This window comes from Mastigoproctus giganteus, chromosome 13, assembly GCF_048544385.1.
Source record: "Mastigoproctus giganteus isolate SK-2022 chromosome 13, ASM4854438v1, whole genome shotgun sequence".
NCBI lineage: Eukaryota > Metazoa > Arthropoda > Arachnida > Uropygi > Thelyphonidae > Mastigoproctus > Mastigoproctus giganteus.
Genome location: NC_143587.1, coordinates 12,735,431 through 12,752,271, shown reverse-complemented (window position 1 = coordinate 12,752,271; position 16,841 = coordinate 12,735,431). Strand labels below are relative to the sequence as shown.

The 16,841-nt window shown below is 37.8% G+C and overlaps 1 protein-coding gene across 1 annotated transcript in view; it reads left to right on the top strand.

Annotated features, from left to right (window-relative positions):
- Positions 1-16,841, top strand: part of LOC150075770 (prolow-density lipoprotein receptor-related protein 1-like) — a 308,354-nt gene that overhangs the window by 41,278 nt on the left and 250,235 nt on the right. The window contains exon 3 of the mRNA XM_090387878.1: positions 47-244. Within this exon, the coding sequence (XP_090244004.1) occupies positions 47-244 (198 nt within the window). The remainder of the gene's footprint in view (positions 1-46; positions 245-16,841) is intronic.

Below are 16,841 nucleotides of genomic sequence, written 5' to 3'. Positions count from 1 at the left end.
TTCCTGTTGGCTAGTTATATTTGTCATAATTCCTTTTTATTTTTAGATAAAACTCCTGCATCACTGTTTTATACAAGTGGAGAAGAAATTTTTATAATGGATTTAGTGAATTATACAAAGAGGGTATTGGTATCCAATTTAAGGCATGTTGTCCATCTAGACTTCCATATTGCAGATAAAAATAATTTATTTTGGGCCGATACGTGGGTCGATAAGATATACATGGCAACACTAACAGAATCAGGTAAGCATTATATATATTTTGATTACTTGTAGTGTCAGTGATAATATGAAATTATGTTTACCATTAACTGTTTAACCATAATAAGCTAGAAAAAGTACCCATCATTATCTGAGCATTACCTGAGAAAGATAGATTGCACTGATTTCCTAGAGCAAAAATATTGTTGGGGACTCTGTCAGGGAAACATGAAATATACTGTGCAAACATGATAGGTGGAATAGGACCAGGGTATGTCTGCCAGGGGCAAAAGTTAATGAAGTTGTGGAGCAGTTATCTTTTCCCAAACTTTTTTAGTCATCGAACACTCTTCATCTCACAATATATTTACGGAACACGAGTTCAGCAGGAGCCAAGAACTGTTTCCCAATAATCATCATCAGCCATTTTCAATCCACTGCAGGATGAAGGCCTCTCCAGCAACTTTGCAGTTCCTTCTGTTTTGTTTGTTTGTTATTTGGTTTTTAGGAGCATTAGCAACTAAGGCCATATTGCTCTGGGGATATGCGGTGGTCATTCCCTGATCTTTCCACATCCTCCGTATTTTGGTGGTCACGGGCTCGAACCCCGGTCTAATCAAGAAGCGTGTGCTACGCACTGCTGCTCCTGCCCACCTGGCTACGGAGGCGCCCTTCTGTTTTGTGCAATGCCCGTCCATTTACTACCCACGAACTTGTGAATTTCATCTGTCCGTTTCCGTCTTCCAGGTTTTCTTTTAGCTCCTCTTGGGTACCATTCTGCTATTTTTTTAGTCCATCTGTCATTATGCCTTTGAGCTATGTGTCCTGCCCAAGACCATTTTAGTTCTTTAGTTTTGCTTGGTGAAAATGATTCTAGCACTGCTTCTATTGGAATGAGCAGCAGCTGCAAGGTGATGGGCATTTCAAGGACTGCTAGTAATCATCGTGGCACAAGTAAATACGTGGGCTGTGTTAGGGTAACTAAGAATAAGAACAGGTGCATCATATATACTTGCATTTGCTAATATTTTATTACATACGACACACTGTGCATCAGGAGCATCTTTATTTCCAATACATGTAAAACTGAAATTCAAATAATTGTCATGATACTTTCATTTTGGTCTTTTAATAGTTCATTCCTGTTTCTTCACTTCAGATTTTTGAGGATCAAAAGGCTGCGATTGTTCATTCTCACTTTGAAGTGTGACAATATTGTCTTGGTTTTCATCGACCACAGTTGCAATACTAGAAGTACTTGTTTCTTGTTTTAAAGTTCCTTTTTTCAACCACAAATCAATGGTCATCTATTTTCATAATAATACAGTATTTCAAAATACTAATAATTATCAAAACAAATTTATACAAGGAAGGTGTACTCCAGGATAAATTGCATATGAATGGCATATTAGATCACTACAGTGCTACTTTTTTGTAGATGTCATTACTTCTATGCATACTTCTGTATGCAGAGCATGCCAAAATAAAGTGGTCTGCAGTCTGTTTGATTATTAGTCTATGCCAATATATTAATAACCATAAACAAAAAAGCTAAATATGGATTGATACAAAAGTTGTGCACACTACAAATATGCAAAATTTATTTATTTTATTTTATTTTAGTTCTTTAATTACCATATTTCTTCGATTCTAGATGCACTTTTTCTCCCCTATAAACATCTCTAAAAATGGGGTGCGTCTTAGAATCGATGGCGTCTTACAATCATAGTTTTTTTTCCCGAAATTTCCTTGCTTTGTACACAGCACCACATGTTTTGTTTTTACGTGGAAACTCTGCCTCCAAATTTGACCGTTATTTCACAATAACGTGGTGTGGGTGATTTCGCACACTTTTGAAATGTGAAGCCGCCATTATTTTATTATAGTGGAACTCACTCAGTGAAAACTAGGAAGTTTTTTTTGTATCTTTAAAAGTTCATAAGAAGTGGAGTTACTGTATTTCATTCATTTTGATCCCTTATTGCACATTAAAGTGTCAAAAAGATTTCACTACAAAGCCACATGTAAATAGAGCTGCAGGTCAACATTTTGACATTAGTGAAGTAAATGTTCATTGTTGGAGAAATGATCGTGATTCCATATTTTCTTGCAAAGCAACAATCAAGTGCTTTACAGGGCCTAAGAAAGGAAGATTTCGACAAGTCGATGAAGCTGTGATACGTTATGTAGCGGAAACATGCATAAAAGGATTACCCATCACTTGACAAGCCATTAATTGAAAGCCGGAGAAATTGCCAAGTCCCTCGAAATAGAGAAAATTAATTTTTAAAGGCTGGTACGATAAACTCTTGCGTCATAGTGGATCATCGTTAAGGCACTGAACATCTGTCTTTAAAAAAATTCTTGCAGACTTTTGACAGAAGCTGATTAACTTTCAGTGACAGGTGATGAAATTAAGGAAAAAAAGAAACTGAGTTTAGTCAAATTGGAAATGTTGATGAAACCTCGGTCTTCTTTGATATGCCTCGAAATTACACTGTCAACGCTAAAGGTGCTAAAGAAATCAAGATTATAAGCATGGGCTATGAAAAGCAACGTATCACTATGATGTTATGCATCATCACTGATGGTCGAAAGTTGCCACCATATTTAATTTTAAATCGAAAAACCATACCGAAGAATGAAATTTTCCCCAAAGATGTTATTGCACGTGCACAAAAAAATGGATGGATGTCAGCAGAGCTTATGGAAAACTGGCTGAATGTGTAGACGTCTTGGAAGTCATCATAACCCACCTAGCATGTGCTAGTACTTGATGCATTTTGTGGACATTTGTCTGAATGGGTCAAAAATAAAATCGTGCAAAAATGTGGTGACTTGGTTGTGATTTCTGGTGGCATGACTAGCCAACTGCATCCACTCAACGTTTCAGTCAACAATCCATCTAAGGATTACTTGAGAAAGGAATATGAATCCTGGCTGTTTACCGACAACCTTCTGCTGACACTTTCAGAAAAATTAAGAAAGTGCTGGCATCAAAATTGGTAAAATAGGTATCAACAGCTTGGAAGCTGATCCCAGAAAGAATAGTCAAGCACCCATTTAAAAAATGTTTGCATCACCAATGCCCTCGATGGCTCAGAAGATGATATATTTTGGGATAATGAAGATAACAATGGTTCAGAAGAATCTGACCCTGAATGTGAAGTAGACTCTGATATTGATTCAGATATCGATGGCTCAGTAGATTCAGAAGGAAGTGATGAATAACATGCCTACTGATAAATAATATTGTTGTTAGTAGCCAAGTGGTCAGGAGCGGGAGTACAGTAGCACACGCTCTTTGAGTAGACCGGGGTTCAAGCCCCTGACTGCTAAATACGGTTGATCTGCCAACGCCGCACTGGACCAGCGTGGCAGATTATGGTCCATTTCCTTCAGCATGAGTTGTTGAGGAGGCTTCCATCCTGCAGTGGGTTGATAAGGGCTGCAGTTTTTTTTTATAATAAAAATATTTGTTAGATTTATTTTAGCATTTTATTTTATTTATTTTATTTTTTCTTAGAATCCAAGCTTTTTTTCTGTTGGTGGTACTGAAATTAAGGTGCGTCTTAGAATTGAAGAAATACAGTATTAATTACGATTTTTCACAGAACACTTACTCACATCTCACGGACCACTAGTGTTTCGTGGAACACAGTTTGGGAAATGCTGTTTTAGGGTTGCAAATGGTACTAATGACATTGAGTAGATCTGCTATTTTAACAAGCACAGGGAAATGTTGAAAAAAGTCATGAGTTAAGGTTAAATTTGAAGGTGTCTCCAATTCTACCCAGACATTATAGGAGGGAGTATATGATGAGAGCCGTGTCAATTAGTTCAGCCACAATCAGTCAAAGAGATTATGCAAGGCTCATGAGTTAGAATTTTTCACAGCATGGTCTGTGCTTGTTAACAGTAGACTGCTGTTACAGGGATAAGATACACTTAAATAGAAAGGGTGCAAGAATATTTGCTGATGCTATCAAGGTAGTGTTAAGTGAGTTGGAAACTGTTGGCTTGGGAGGGGGATACACATTCTAATAGATTAACAATAGCTGCAGGCAGAGGTGAAAGTGATTCTTGCACTGCTTCTATTGGAATGAGCAGCAGCTGCAAGGTGATGGGCATTTCAACGATTGCTAGGAGTCATCGTGGAACAAGTAAATACATGGGCTGTGTTAGGGTAACTAAGAGTAGGAACAGGTGCGTCATGTATACTTGCATGTACTCCAATCCCAGGAGCACAGTAAATAAATTTTATGAATTTGAAGTGCCAGTCAAAACATCAAATGCATTGTTGGGCTATCAGAGATATTGTCACTCAATAGGGGATGCAGAATTTGAATGTGGGGAGTATAGTGTATACAGTAAGGTCATAGTGAATAGTATTGATTGTCAAGCTGTAGTGGGGGATCCTTCCCATCAATGTTTGTATACTCTGTGTCACAGTAAAAACTCTGTAAAGGCCAGAGATGTTGTAAGTTTTAGTGCTGGTATGTGTAGTGTTGGTCAGTTGTTCGTCCAGCCATTTAGCTGCAGAGCCCCTAGTGGAACCCCACGTTGCCCATCCTCTACCCCAGGGAGGCAAGCCAGTTGTAATAGGAAATAGACAGATATCTGGTGGGGAAAATCATGGACAATGCCTGAGCATGCCAGGAAGGTCCCCAGGGAGGAAAAAAATTTCAGAAAGAATGAGAGTCAGGATAGGAGAGTGGGAGGGGTTATACCTTTAGTTAAAAACCATACAAAATGTAAGGCAGTTCATCCAGTTGATGTGGATGACCACTGCAATGTTGAGTCAGTTCGGTGTGACATAAGCACTTGGAAAGCAAAAATGAGAGTAGGTGTGTGTGTGTGTGTGTTATAGCTGTTCATTGTACTCATTGACTGATGAGTACAATGAACAGCTATACATGGAAAAGGAGTGGGCGAGCAAATCAGAATGTCTCATAATAGAGGATTTTAATTTTCCAGATATTAACTGGAACTGATGGCTTGGTCACTCACAGACTAGCAAGTCTTTTGTGGATTTGTTGGATGACTGTTTTCTACAGCAGCATGTTACAGAGGCAACAAGAGGGAGTAATTCTCTTTATCTGATTATCAGATAAAGAGAGATTTATTCATGCATTAAGAATCTTCAGATTATTCATGCATTAAGAATAGCATTAGCATTAGTTCAGGCATATGATGCAAGAAAGAAAGCTTATAAGCATCAGCCAAAAAAATCGACGTTGGCTCCATGGAGCCGAAGGTGGATCTGTGAATAACATTGTGAAATGAAAAAATACAATTTAAGCTCTGGAAATTCATTTTCAAAAATTTGTATGTGGTTTGACTTTGGTAATCTCAAATCATTTTGAAACTACACTGTCGCAAACACTGCAGACACACCTGAACAAGTTGTTCAAAAACATTTGTTGAAATTCTTTTGAAGTTAACGTATAACACTTTTTGATGATCTCCATTCGCTCATTGCACTGTTCTTTTCTGATGTTGATGGCCGGACATCTGCCTCTAATTGATCTTGCTCACGTTTACGACTCTCTCTCTATCTTGCATTCCACCGCCGACTTTGGTACTTGCTTTTCAATGTTAGATTTGTGATTTTGTCAAAATCTTTGAACACGTTTAGTTGATGTAACTTTCAGCATTGTCACAACTTAACTAAATGAAACACGACCGCACTGCTTGACAAATACGAAGTAACTGAACGAAGTAGTTACTTTAACGAGGTGCATACAAATCTCGAAAACTAGAAACCCGATTTGAAATCTAGTTATATATCCGTGTAGAGCTCTCAAAGGGCAACAGTTTTGTTACTCAATTATATGCAACTTGTTGCATACAATTAAATTTCTTGGGTGCATGCGTTGTACTTGTTGCGTCACTGCTATTGAGAGTGAAAGTAACCAAGGCGCAACAGCAAATGACCAAAATGTGAACTTTTAGTTTTTTTGAAAAAAAAAAAAAAAAAAAAAAATGATATTAAATATGAAAATTTCTCATTTTTTCTTGCATATTCATCGATGGCATTATATATCTGACAAAATAAGTATAAATTGTTTATAATATTGTCTATTAGTTTCAGAGATATAACAGTGGTTAGATGTTTCTCTTTTCATGACAGCCTGAGCACCGTAGGGTACCCCCAGCACAGATGTTATTCACGTCAAAAAAAAAAAAAAAAAACCCTTTCCCATTTCACCCATCCAATCACTCCAAATGTTTATCTAGTTCAGCCTTAAATTTGAGATGGAAGTCTGTTCCAGCAATCAATTACCCACTGTTTAAAGGCAAACTTCCATATATCTATTCTACCTCAATTTGAATCTATGCCCCCTCAGGTTCTTAATCTGAGCAAGCAGAAGTACACCATTGAGCCTGCTCAAACCATTCAAGGCCTTATATACTTCAATCAGATCACCTCACAGGTGCCTTTCTTCGTAAGCATACCCCTTTGTTCCCCTCACCAATCTTGTTTCCCTTCTCTGTACTTGTTCTAGCAACTCTACATCCTTCATAAAATGAGGCCTCCAGACCTGTATACAGTACTCAAGGTGTGGCGTAGCCATTGCCTTATACAAAGGGATAATCACCTCTTTGTCTCTGCAAGCAAAATTCCTATATATCATTTACAAAACTTCATGATTTGTTCTAGTTGCCCGTCTGCACTACTCAGAAAACTTCATATCTGACTGCACAATTATCTCCAGGTGTTTTTCATTCTCAACCTCCCTGAGTGTAGAACCACACAGATGGTACATTTCTTTTGGGTCACTGCTTCCCATATGGAGTACTTTGCGTTTGTCAATGTTAAACGTCAGTTGCCACTTCTCGACCCATCTGCCTAACTTTTCTAGATCCTGTTGCAGTAGCATACTGTCTTTACTGTCATTAACAATCCTGCAAACTTTCGTATCATCTGCAAACTTGGACATTAAGCCTGATATACCATCATCGATATCATTGATAAATACACAAAACATCAGTCGGCCCAGCATGGGGGACTCCGCTAATAACATTAGTCCACGTAGTGCAGTGTCCATTTATTATCACTCTCTGCCATCTCCCACTCAACCATCCCTTTATCCATTGCAGTAACTTGCCCTTAATGCCACACTGCTCCAATTTGTACAGCAGTCTTCCATGTGCAACAGTCTCAAAAGCTTTCCTGAAATCCAAGTATATATGACATCAAAATTATTTTTTGCATCCAGTTCCTTTGTGAACACATCTTAGTATCCTATCAAATTGGTCAGACAAGACTTCCCCTTAACAAACCTATGCTATGTCTGAGGAATTACAGCTGTCTTGTCTAGTTGATACTGTATCACCTCTTTAACCGGTGATTCCATTATTTTCCCCAGAACAGAAGTTAAACTAACAGGTCTATAATTATTTGTGTCACCCTTTGAGAACCCCATTTGTGAATTGGGAATACATTTGCACATCTCCAGTCCATGGAGACCTCCCCTGACTCTAAGGATGCTCTCATATTTATGGCTAAGGTTTTGCTTACTTCCTTTGCTGCCTCCTTCATTATAACTAAATAGATTCCATCTGCCCCAGGTGCCTTTTTTATGTTTAACTTCAACAATATTTCCTTCACTTTGCTCTCAGTTATTACAAAATCACTTAGCTCCTTGTTAGAGTTTGATAAACTTCTGGCATTCCCTCCTTGAATAGCTTCTCATGTGTGAATGTAGATGCAAAATACTCATTCAGCTTATCAGCTACTTGAGCAGGATCGTCAACAGTGAACCATCTATGTTAAGTGGACCAATCTCATTCATCCCCTTCCTTCTAGAGTTTACATAAGTAAAGAACTCTTTGCTGTTTTTCTTTGCATCCTTTGCCAAAGATTTCTTGTAATCTGCCTTTGCCTGCATAACTTCTTTTGTGACTTGATTACAGACTAGCTTATATCTGCCATAGGCTTTTGTGTTGCCTGATAATTTATATGCATCCCATGCATTTTTCTTCTCTGCCACAAGCCTCATTAATTCATCCAGCGTTCATTTAGGCCTGAACCCTGAACAGTATTTCTTAGTTGGTATGAAAAGCCTAGTAGCCTCCAAGATTAAGTCCCTAAATGCTTCCCATTTAGAATTCACTGTGTAATACATTGGTTGACCCACTGTATAGAATTTGTAAACTGTCTGAGACCACTGTAGTCACCTTTGCGAAAACAAAAACCCTTCCCATTACCCTTGATGGTAGTTACATCTTTAAGTAAATTCCACATCAGTACACTGTGATCACTGTCACCTAGTGGTTCCTTTATCTTCAAATTCTTAATGCATAAATAATCACTGCTGATAATCAGATCAAGGGTATTACTCCCTCCTGTTGCCCCTCGAACATGTTGCTGTAGAAAACAGTCATCCAATAAATCCACAAAAGTCTTGCTAGTGTGCAATATAATACAGTATTGACAAATTATAGTCAATATCTGGAAAGTTAAAATCCCCCATTACAAGAGATTTACTGGTCCATTCTATTTCTCTGGACAGCTATTACTCCTACTCTCATTTTCCCTTTCCCAATGTTTATATCACATCAAACAGACTCAACATTGCACTGTCCACCCGTGTCAACTGGATGCACTTCCTTAGATTTTGTTTCTTAACTAACAGCATAACCCCTCCTGTCTTCCTACCCTCTCCGTCCTTTCTGTACATATTGTACTCCCCAAATTCCAATTCTGCACTGCTTATATCTCTGTGACACCATGTCTCTGATATTTCAACAATATCTGCCTTTAATGTCGTGATCAGCATTTCAAATTCATCAGTTTTATTTACTATACTTCTATCATTAGTGTACATGCAAGTATACATGTTCTTACTTTTAGTTACCCTAACACATCCCATGTATTTACTTTTTCCAGGATGATGCCCAGCAGTCCTGGAAATCTCCATTACCTTGCTTTCCAGGCTGCTGCTCATTACAATAGAAGCAGAGCAAGAATCACTTTCACCTCTGCATGCGGCTACTGTTAGTCTGTGAATCCCCCCCAATCTAGGAATTTTCTGACCCACCTAACACTGCCCCGATAGCATCAGAAATATTCTTGCACCCTTTCTATTTAAGTGTATCCCATCCCTGTAGAAGCAGTGTCTCCTGTTAGCAAGCACAGACCACACTGAAAAAAATTCTATCCCGTGAGCCTTGCGCAATCTCTCTATGGCCGAATTGATTGACAAGGCTCTCGTCATATATACTCCCTCCTATCGTGTCTGGGCAGAATTGTAGACACTTTCAAATTTAACCCTAACTCGTGACTTTTTTTATCATTGACCTTTTTGTACTTTTTGAGTAAATCTGCAGATCCAACATGGACAGCAATATCACCTTTTGTGCCCTTAAAGGATATCTGCCCTACAATATCATCAACTTTTGTCCTTGGTAGACATACCCTGGTCCTATTCCATCTATCCTTTTTACACAATATATTACCCGTCTCCCTGACAACACAGTCACCAACAATAACTAGTTCCTGTGGGACCAGCACATTCTGCCTTGGAGATTGCCGCTGTGTTGCCTGATGCACAGGAGTGAACTCTGGTGTTGAGTTGGGCAGCTGAGAGCTTGATGGCCCCTCATATTAATTTCTTCGAAGTCATTAACCTACACTTCAAACTCTCATAGATGCCCATCAGAATGCTGAGTTCGCACCTAATTTCTTCACAGTCTTTGCACCTAGCACACACAGACATCTTCCTTGGCTTGATCATCTCCTGTTCTAGACAGGTCTTCAAACATTCCACACTTCGCACATTGTTTTAGACTGTGATGCGTTTGAGAATGCCCCCCCCCTTAGGTTTTCCCGCGAGCCACAGCACTCTGGCTATTCTCTGAATGCTGCTTTGCTGCTCTAGTCTGGGTCATGATTCCGTTAAGTATAATTTAATTAACAATGAACTTTAATTAGATTAATAAATTTTACTGATAAATTGATAATATTATACTAATCTAACAGATTTCTAATACAGTGCTATGTTTTTTGCTATCTAGTTTTACATTAACCTTACACTATTTCATATCGTATAACGGCCGACCGGGCTAGCCGAGTGGGTAAAGTACCTGCCCGGCAACCCAAAGGTCGCGGGTTCGATTCCCGCCTCGGGCTTGGATCAAAGTACTGCAAAAACCTTGGAAGGTGCAATATGGCCACAGAAGCCGATGCGCCAACAACTACCAAATCAAAAAAAAAAAAAAAAAAAAAAAAAAATATCGTATAACAACAGTGGCAAGTTATGAACATAAAATCTACAGATACTAAGCATTAACTTTCAAAATTGCTATCTAAATTCAAAAATAAACCATGGAGCTTGGCTAGAACTATAAAGCTACTTATAGAAAATAATTTAGTATAACAATTAAGTCATAAAACTAAATACAGAGTGTTTCAAAAGTGATGGTCAATAATTTAAAGGTGGACTGTGCAGACTATAATATGCAAAAAAAAGCCTAGTAAACATGGGTCCTTAAGTGAATTGTTTTCGTGATATTGCACATTTCTAGTTGAGATCCACCACTGACAAGGTGAACTGTACTGAACTGTAAGAGTTTGGATCCACTACTGACTTGTTTGTTTAGGTTAGGTTATGGTTATTCTCTCACTTTCCCCACTCTGAGACGTAGCAGGCATATTAGTACTTGTCAAAGGATAGTCAACATGGAAAGAGGTTATAGCAACGAAGAGTATGCAGACATGCACTTCATGTGTGGTAAAGCCAACTACAGTGCGCTCGAGGATGCATGTTTGTACCAAGAAACATTTCCCTGCTGAAGGCAGCCCAACAGGCACACATTCATTAGGGTACATCAACGCCTTAGAGAACATGGCCGCTTCGCACATGGAGTGTGAGCAGGTAGGCCCGGAAGCATAACACCTGATGTTGAAGAAGGGTGTTAGAAAGAATAGAACAAAAGCCAGGAATTTCGACAAGGAAGGTTGCTCTGCAAGAGCATATACTGAGTCATAGCAGTGTATGTGGCAAATTTTACATCGCCAATTACTGTATCCCTACCATATCCAGCATGTATAAGTTCTTAGCAATACAGACTACCCTCCCAGAGTGAACGTCTGCCAGTGGATGCAACATCGGTGTGTCCTGAACCTCCAATTTTTAAACGTTTTGTTCACTGACTAAGCTGGGTTTAATAATACCCAATTTTAATTTATTAAAAATACCATTACTTGTAATGGTATTTTTAATTTTCATAACTGTCACATTTGGTCCGACAAACATCCTACTGCAATTCACGTCACAACTTCAGAATCATTTCTCGTTGAATGTCTGGGCAGGACTACTAGGAGACCATCTAATTGGTCCAAACAGGCTAACAGGAGAACTGTACCGTCAGTTCCTGGAGGTCTGGAATGTTCTTCCAGACCTCCTTGATGATGATAATGTCCCATTTCAGCAATGCCAGAACATGTGGTTTATGCATGATGGTTCACCGGCACATTTTGCTTGAGTTGTGACTTGGTATCCAACTAGAAGGTATGGTCAATGGTGGATAGGTAGAGGTGGGCCTTTAATGTGGCCTCCCAGATCACCAGACTTAAATCCTATTGATTTTTGTATCTAGGGTCATGTAAAAAGCTTGGTGTGCACTTCTGACGTTAACATAGTTGAGGAATTGCAGCGCTGGGTTGAAGGAGCCTTTCAACAAATCAGAAATGAACCAGCAATGCCTGAGAGGATTCGCAACTCAATGCACAGAAGACTACAATGCTGTGTGCGGATGCAAGGACAGCATTTTGAACACCTTTTGTAACATCTGTAAAATCCTGTGGTGTTGAAACCAAAAATTAAAAATGTATTATTTTATGTTTAATAAAAACACCCTTAGCAAAGGATTCATGGCTTTTTGCTAAACTAGTGCTACCATAGTCAGTGGCGGATCTTAACAGAAAATATGCATTATCTCAAAAATGGTTAATTTGCGGCCCGATGTTCACAGGAACTTTTTACTTGTTTTGGTTTGTACTTTTCACTAAATTTTTGACCATTTTTGAAACACCCTGTATAAATGGAAACTTAGTGTTTGCCGGTGCTGCAAAAATCTTGGCCACGTGGTAATTGCTTCCCCTTTTATGTCAAATCTGCAGATAAAAAAACCACTGGGAGGCAGTGATAACAGTGTATTGATTTGAAATTTACTTAAAGATATAACTACTGGCAATAGTAAATGATGGGGTTTTTGTGTTTGCAAAGGTCACTGCAGTGTAACCAACTGATTATGTTACCATCAGAAACTAAATGAGAATCATTCAAGGAATTAATCATAGAAGCTACTAAGCTTTTTATACTAATTAAGAGATATTCTTCAAGATATAGGCCCAAGTAGATGTCAGATGAACTGATGAGACTAATGGCAGGGAATAGAAATGCATGGGATGTATGTATATAAATTATCAGGCAATACAGAAGCCTGTGGTAGATATTAGCAAGTCTGTCATCAAGTCACAAAAGAGGTTAGGCAAGTCAAAGCTGGTTATGAGAATTCTTTGGAAAATATTTCTTGTAAATCTTGTAAATCTGCAAAGAAAAACAGAAAATATTTCTTTATTTATGTAAACACTAGAAGGAAGGTGATGAATCAGATTGGTCCACATGGTATCAAGGGTTTGATTCTTCATGATCCTGCTCAGATTTCTGACAAACTGAATGAGTATTTTGCATCAATATTCACACATGAGGAATTCTTTGGGAAAGTGATGCCAGAAGTTTATCGAACTCTTAACAGAGGGCTAAATGAGTTTGTAATAACTGAGAGGAAAGTGGAAGAGAACTTGTTGATTTTAAACATAAGAAAGCCTCCTGGGTTGGATGGAATCTATCCAGTTATATTAAAGGATGTGCAAAGGAAGTAAGCAAACCATTAGCCATAATTATGAGAGCATCCTTGGATTCAGAGGAGGTCCCCACAGACTGGAGATGTGCAAATGTATCCCCAATTCACAAAGGGGGAGGGGATCAAAGGGTGACACGAGTAATTACAGACCTATTAGTTTGACTTCTCTTCCAAGGTAAATAATGGAGTCACTGGTTAACGAACCATTGCAGGATCATTTAGACAAGACAGCAGTAATAATTCAGTCACAGCATGGGTTTATCAAGGGGAAGTCTTGTCTGACCAATTTGATTGGATACTATGACGTTGGAACAAGTTGGAACAGTATGTTACTATACAAGTTGGAACAGTATGGCATTAAGGGCAAGTTGCTACAATGAATAAAAGGATGGTTTTGTGGGAAAAGATGGAGAATGGTAATTCTCTTCATGGACTAATGTTATTAGAGGAGTTCCTCAGGGGTCCCATTGTTGTTTTCTGTATTTATCAATGATATTGATGAAGGTATATCAGGGTTAATGTCCAAGTTTGCTGACAACATGGAGGTTGGTAGGGTTGTTAAGGATGGTACACTACTGCGACAGGATCTAGAAAACTTGAGCAGATGTGCTGAGAGGGGGCAAGTGAAGTTCAACATTGACCAATGCAAAGTACTGCATATTGGTAACACTAACCCCAGAGTAACATACCAACTGTGTGGTATTATGTTCAGGATTGTAAAAAATGAAAATTACTTGGGGGGGGGGGTAATTGTGTTGAGCAAGGCAAACAGACTCTGCCTGGATAGCTCATGTGGTTTTGTCACTGATTTACAGGAATTTTGTTAGCAGGGATAAGGAGGTGATTATCTTGTTTTTACAAGGCCACATCATGATTACTGCATACAGGTTTAGTGGTCTCATTTTAGGTAGGATGTTTAGCTGCTGGAACAAGTGCATAGAAGGGCAATGAGATTGAGTGGAATAAAGAGTTGCTCTTACCAAGAAAGGCTTTAGTTCTGCAACTTGCAACCTCTGGTGACTAGTCACCTGCGAGGTGATCTGATTGAGGTGTTTAAGGCTTTGAATGGATTGAGCAAGCTCGATGATGATGGACTCTTCCTCTTGCTTGGATTATGCACAAGAGGGTACACAAATTCAAATTGAGGATGTACGGTTGCAGAATAGAATTTCAGAAGTTTGCCTTTAGCCAGCAGGTGGTTGATTGTTGGAACAAACTGTGTTGCTGTGGTAGTTGATAGCTTAGATAAATTAAGACCTAGACAAATTATTGGATATAATAAATAGGTGAAATTGCAAGTGCCCTTTTTTTTTTTTTTTTTTTTTTTAGTGGTTGCTGTATATAAGCTTGCTTTTCTGCATCATTTGCCACTACTAATGCTAAGTGCCTGAAGGAACGCAACAAACTTTATTTTATAAATTTTATATCCAGAACTGTTTGCCAAGTAACTTTTGGCTTATTGAAAAAATATAAAATAATTTGCTGCAATTTATTTTTTGTTTTCCTTTGGGAAAAATATACAAATTCTTTGCCTTTTCTAATCTTCAACGTGCAACAAAGTTGGAGTAACATTGTCTTCGACTGCACAGAGATAGATGCATTAATTAACCCTTATGTATTATAAGTACATTGGTGAAGATGGGATATTAGAGCTGGAAAAAGAATTAGAAAATGTGAATTGGAACAGCATCGGTTTGGCTGAAACAAGAAGGAAAATGAATCACTTATAAGTTTATCAAGTGGAAAAATGCTGTACACCAATGGAAACAGTGAAAAGAGTGAAGATGGAGTTGGCTTTCTGGTCCATAAAGATATAAAAAAACAAGAACTGTTTCCAAAATGGAAACAGTTCTCGTTAATGCAGGTTTCAACATCAGTTTCAAACCTGCAGTATCCCTTCTCATCATTGTGTTGATTTTGGTTACCAAATAGTGATTAACAGACTCACTCTTAGGTGCATATTTTGTTCTGCATGAATGTCCTGTGATATTTCTGGAATGGATAAGACAGATTATTACTGATATAATTTGTAGTTCATACAGATCTGTTAAGTGGCTTGCTGCAGCACTTAACATTTCAGATAGTGTTAGAAGAATATTACACCAGAATTAGTTCCATCCATACGCGATCTGTTCTGTGTTGTGAAAGAATTAAAATATATTTAGAATAAATATTAAAATGTCCTTTATTTACCTCTTCCACACACACCTGTATGTGGAAGAAGTAAATAAAATGCTAAACTTCGGAGCCATTTTATCTCATCCTTATTATTTTATTTAAAGTACAGGCATACCTTGATTAACGAATAGGATGCGTTCAACGAAATTACTTCGTTAAATGAAACTTCGTTTTCAGAGGTAAAAATACCATGGCCAGAACAGGGATACATTCCTACGTAAAGAAAATGAAAAGCTTTTTTTCGAACAAAGAAAAGTTTTATTAAATAAACAGTCAACTTACATACAAAGTGAAATCACATTTTAAAATAGGAGTCTAAAGTTGATTGTTTATGCTTTTTTCTCTTTCATTTAACAATTGCCTATACAGAGTTATTGCATTTAACACTGATCACTTAACAATAACACTTCTTCCTAAATCAGGATCATTTTCACTAAAAAAAATTTAAAACGTTTTCAATGTCATTTAAGCACCTTTTTAAATCTTTGGTTGTTAACACTTTTTCGGCAGGAACTTCTTTAACTTCGTCTTCATTATCTTTGTCTTCGTTGCTAACAAGGTTTTCTAAATCTTCCACTAAAAAACCATCTTCTGCATTCAATAAATTTCTAACATCCTCTTCATCGACATTTTTGAAACCTATTGATTGAGCCATCTGGATAACTTCATTTCTAATTTCTTGGATGTTATTTACTTCTTCTAGTACAACTTCTGGCCATATTTTGCGCCAAACTCCATTTACGCATTTCTTAGTGACTTCTTTCCTAGAACTATCAATGTTTTCAATTGCGTTTTTAATGGTGTAGTTTTTCCAAAAGTTTTAACTGTCATTTCCTCTTTATCCTCTAGTTCAGTTAAATTGCTTAATGTTCGATGAGATTTAAATGATGCTATTACTCCCTGATCCAATGGTTGAATCAGCTAAGTTGTTTGGTGGAAGAAACACAACTTTGACAGGAATGCATGTGTCCAACGTGTTAAGATCAGTAGGATGTCCCGGAGCATTGTCTAACAACAAAAGAGCTTTTTCTTCCAAGTTGTTTTTTTGACAATACCGTTTTACTTCAGGACAAAAGTGGTTAACAAACCAATCAGTAAATAACTCCTTGGTAATCCACGCTTTTCTATTTGCTTTCCATATTACAGGTAAATTCATTTTTATGTTACCTTTTAACGCCCTCGGATTTTCTGAATGGAAACTAATAACAATTTTAATTTATAATCGCCAGAGGCATTTGATCCAAGAGTAACGTTAAACGGTCTTTGGCTGCTTTGAACCCAGCAGCTGATTTTTCTTCAATAGAAATAAAGCCTTTTGTTGGTAGCAGTTTCCAGAACAAACCGCTCTCGTCAGCATTGAACACCAAATTTGGTGGAAAATTTTCACATTCAATTATTTCCTTTAGTTTTTCTGGAAACTTATTTGCAGCTTCTCCTGTTAATTTTACACTATGAATCCTGGCCCGTTTTTTAAATTTCTTGAACCATCCACGAGAAGCCCCAAAGGTTTCCGTAATTTCTTCATTTTGTTTAGATTTCGGATGATTAAACAAAAATAATGCCTTTTCTTGAATCACCATTTGACT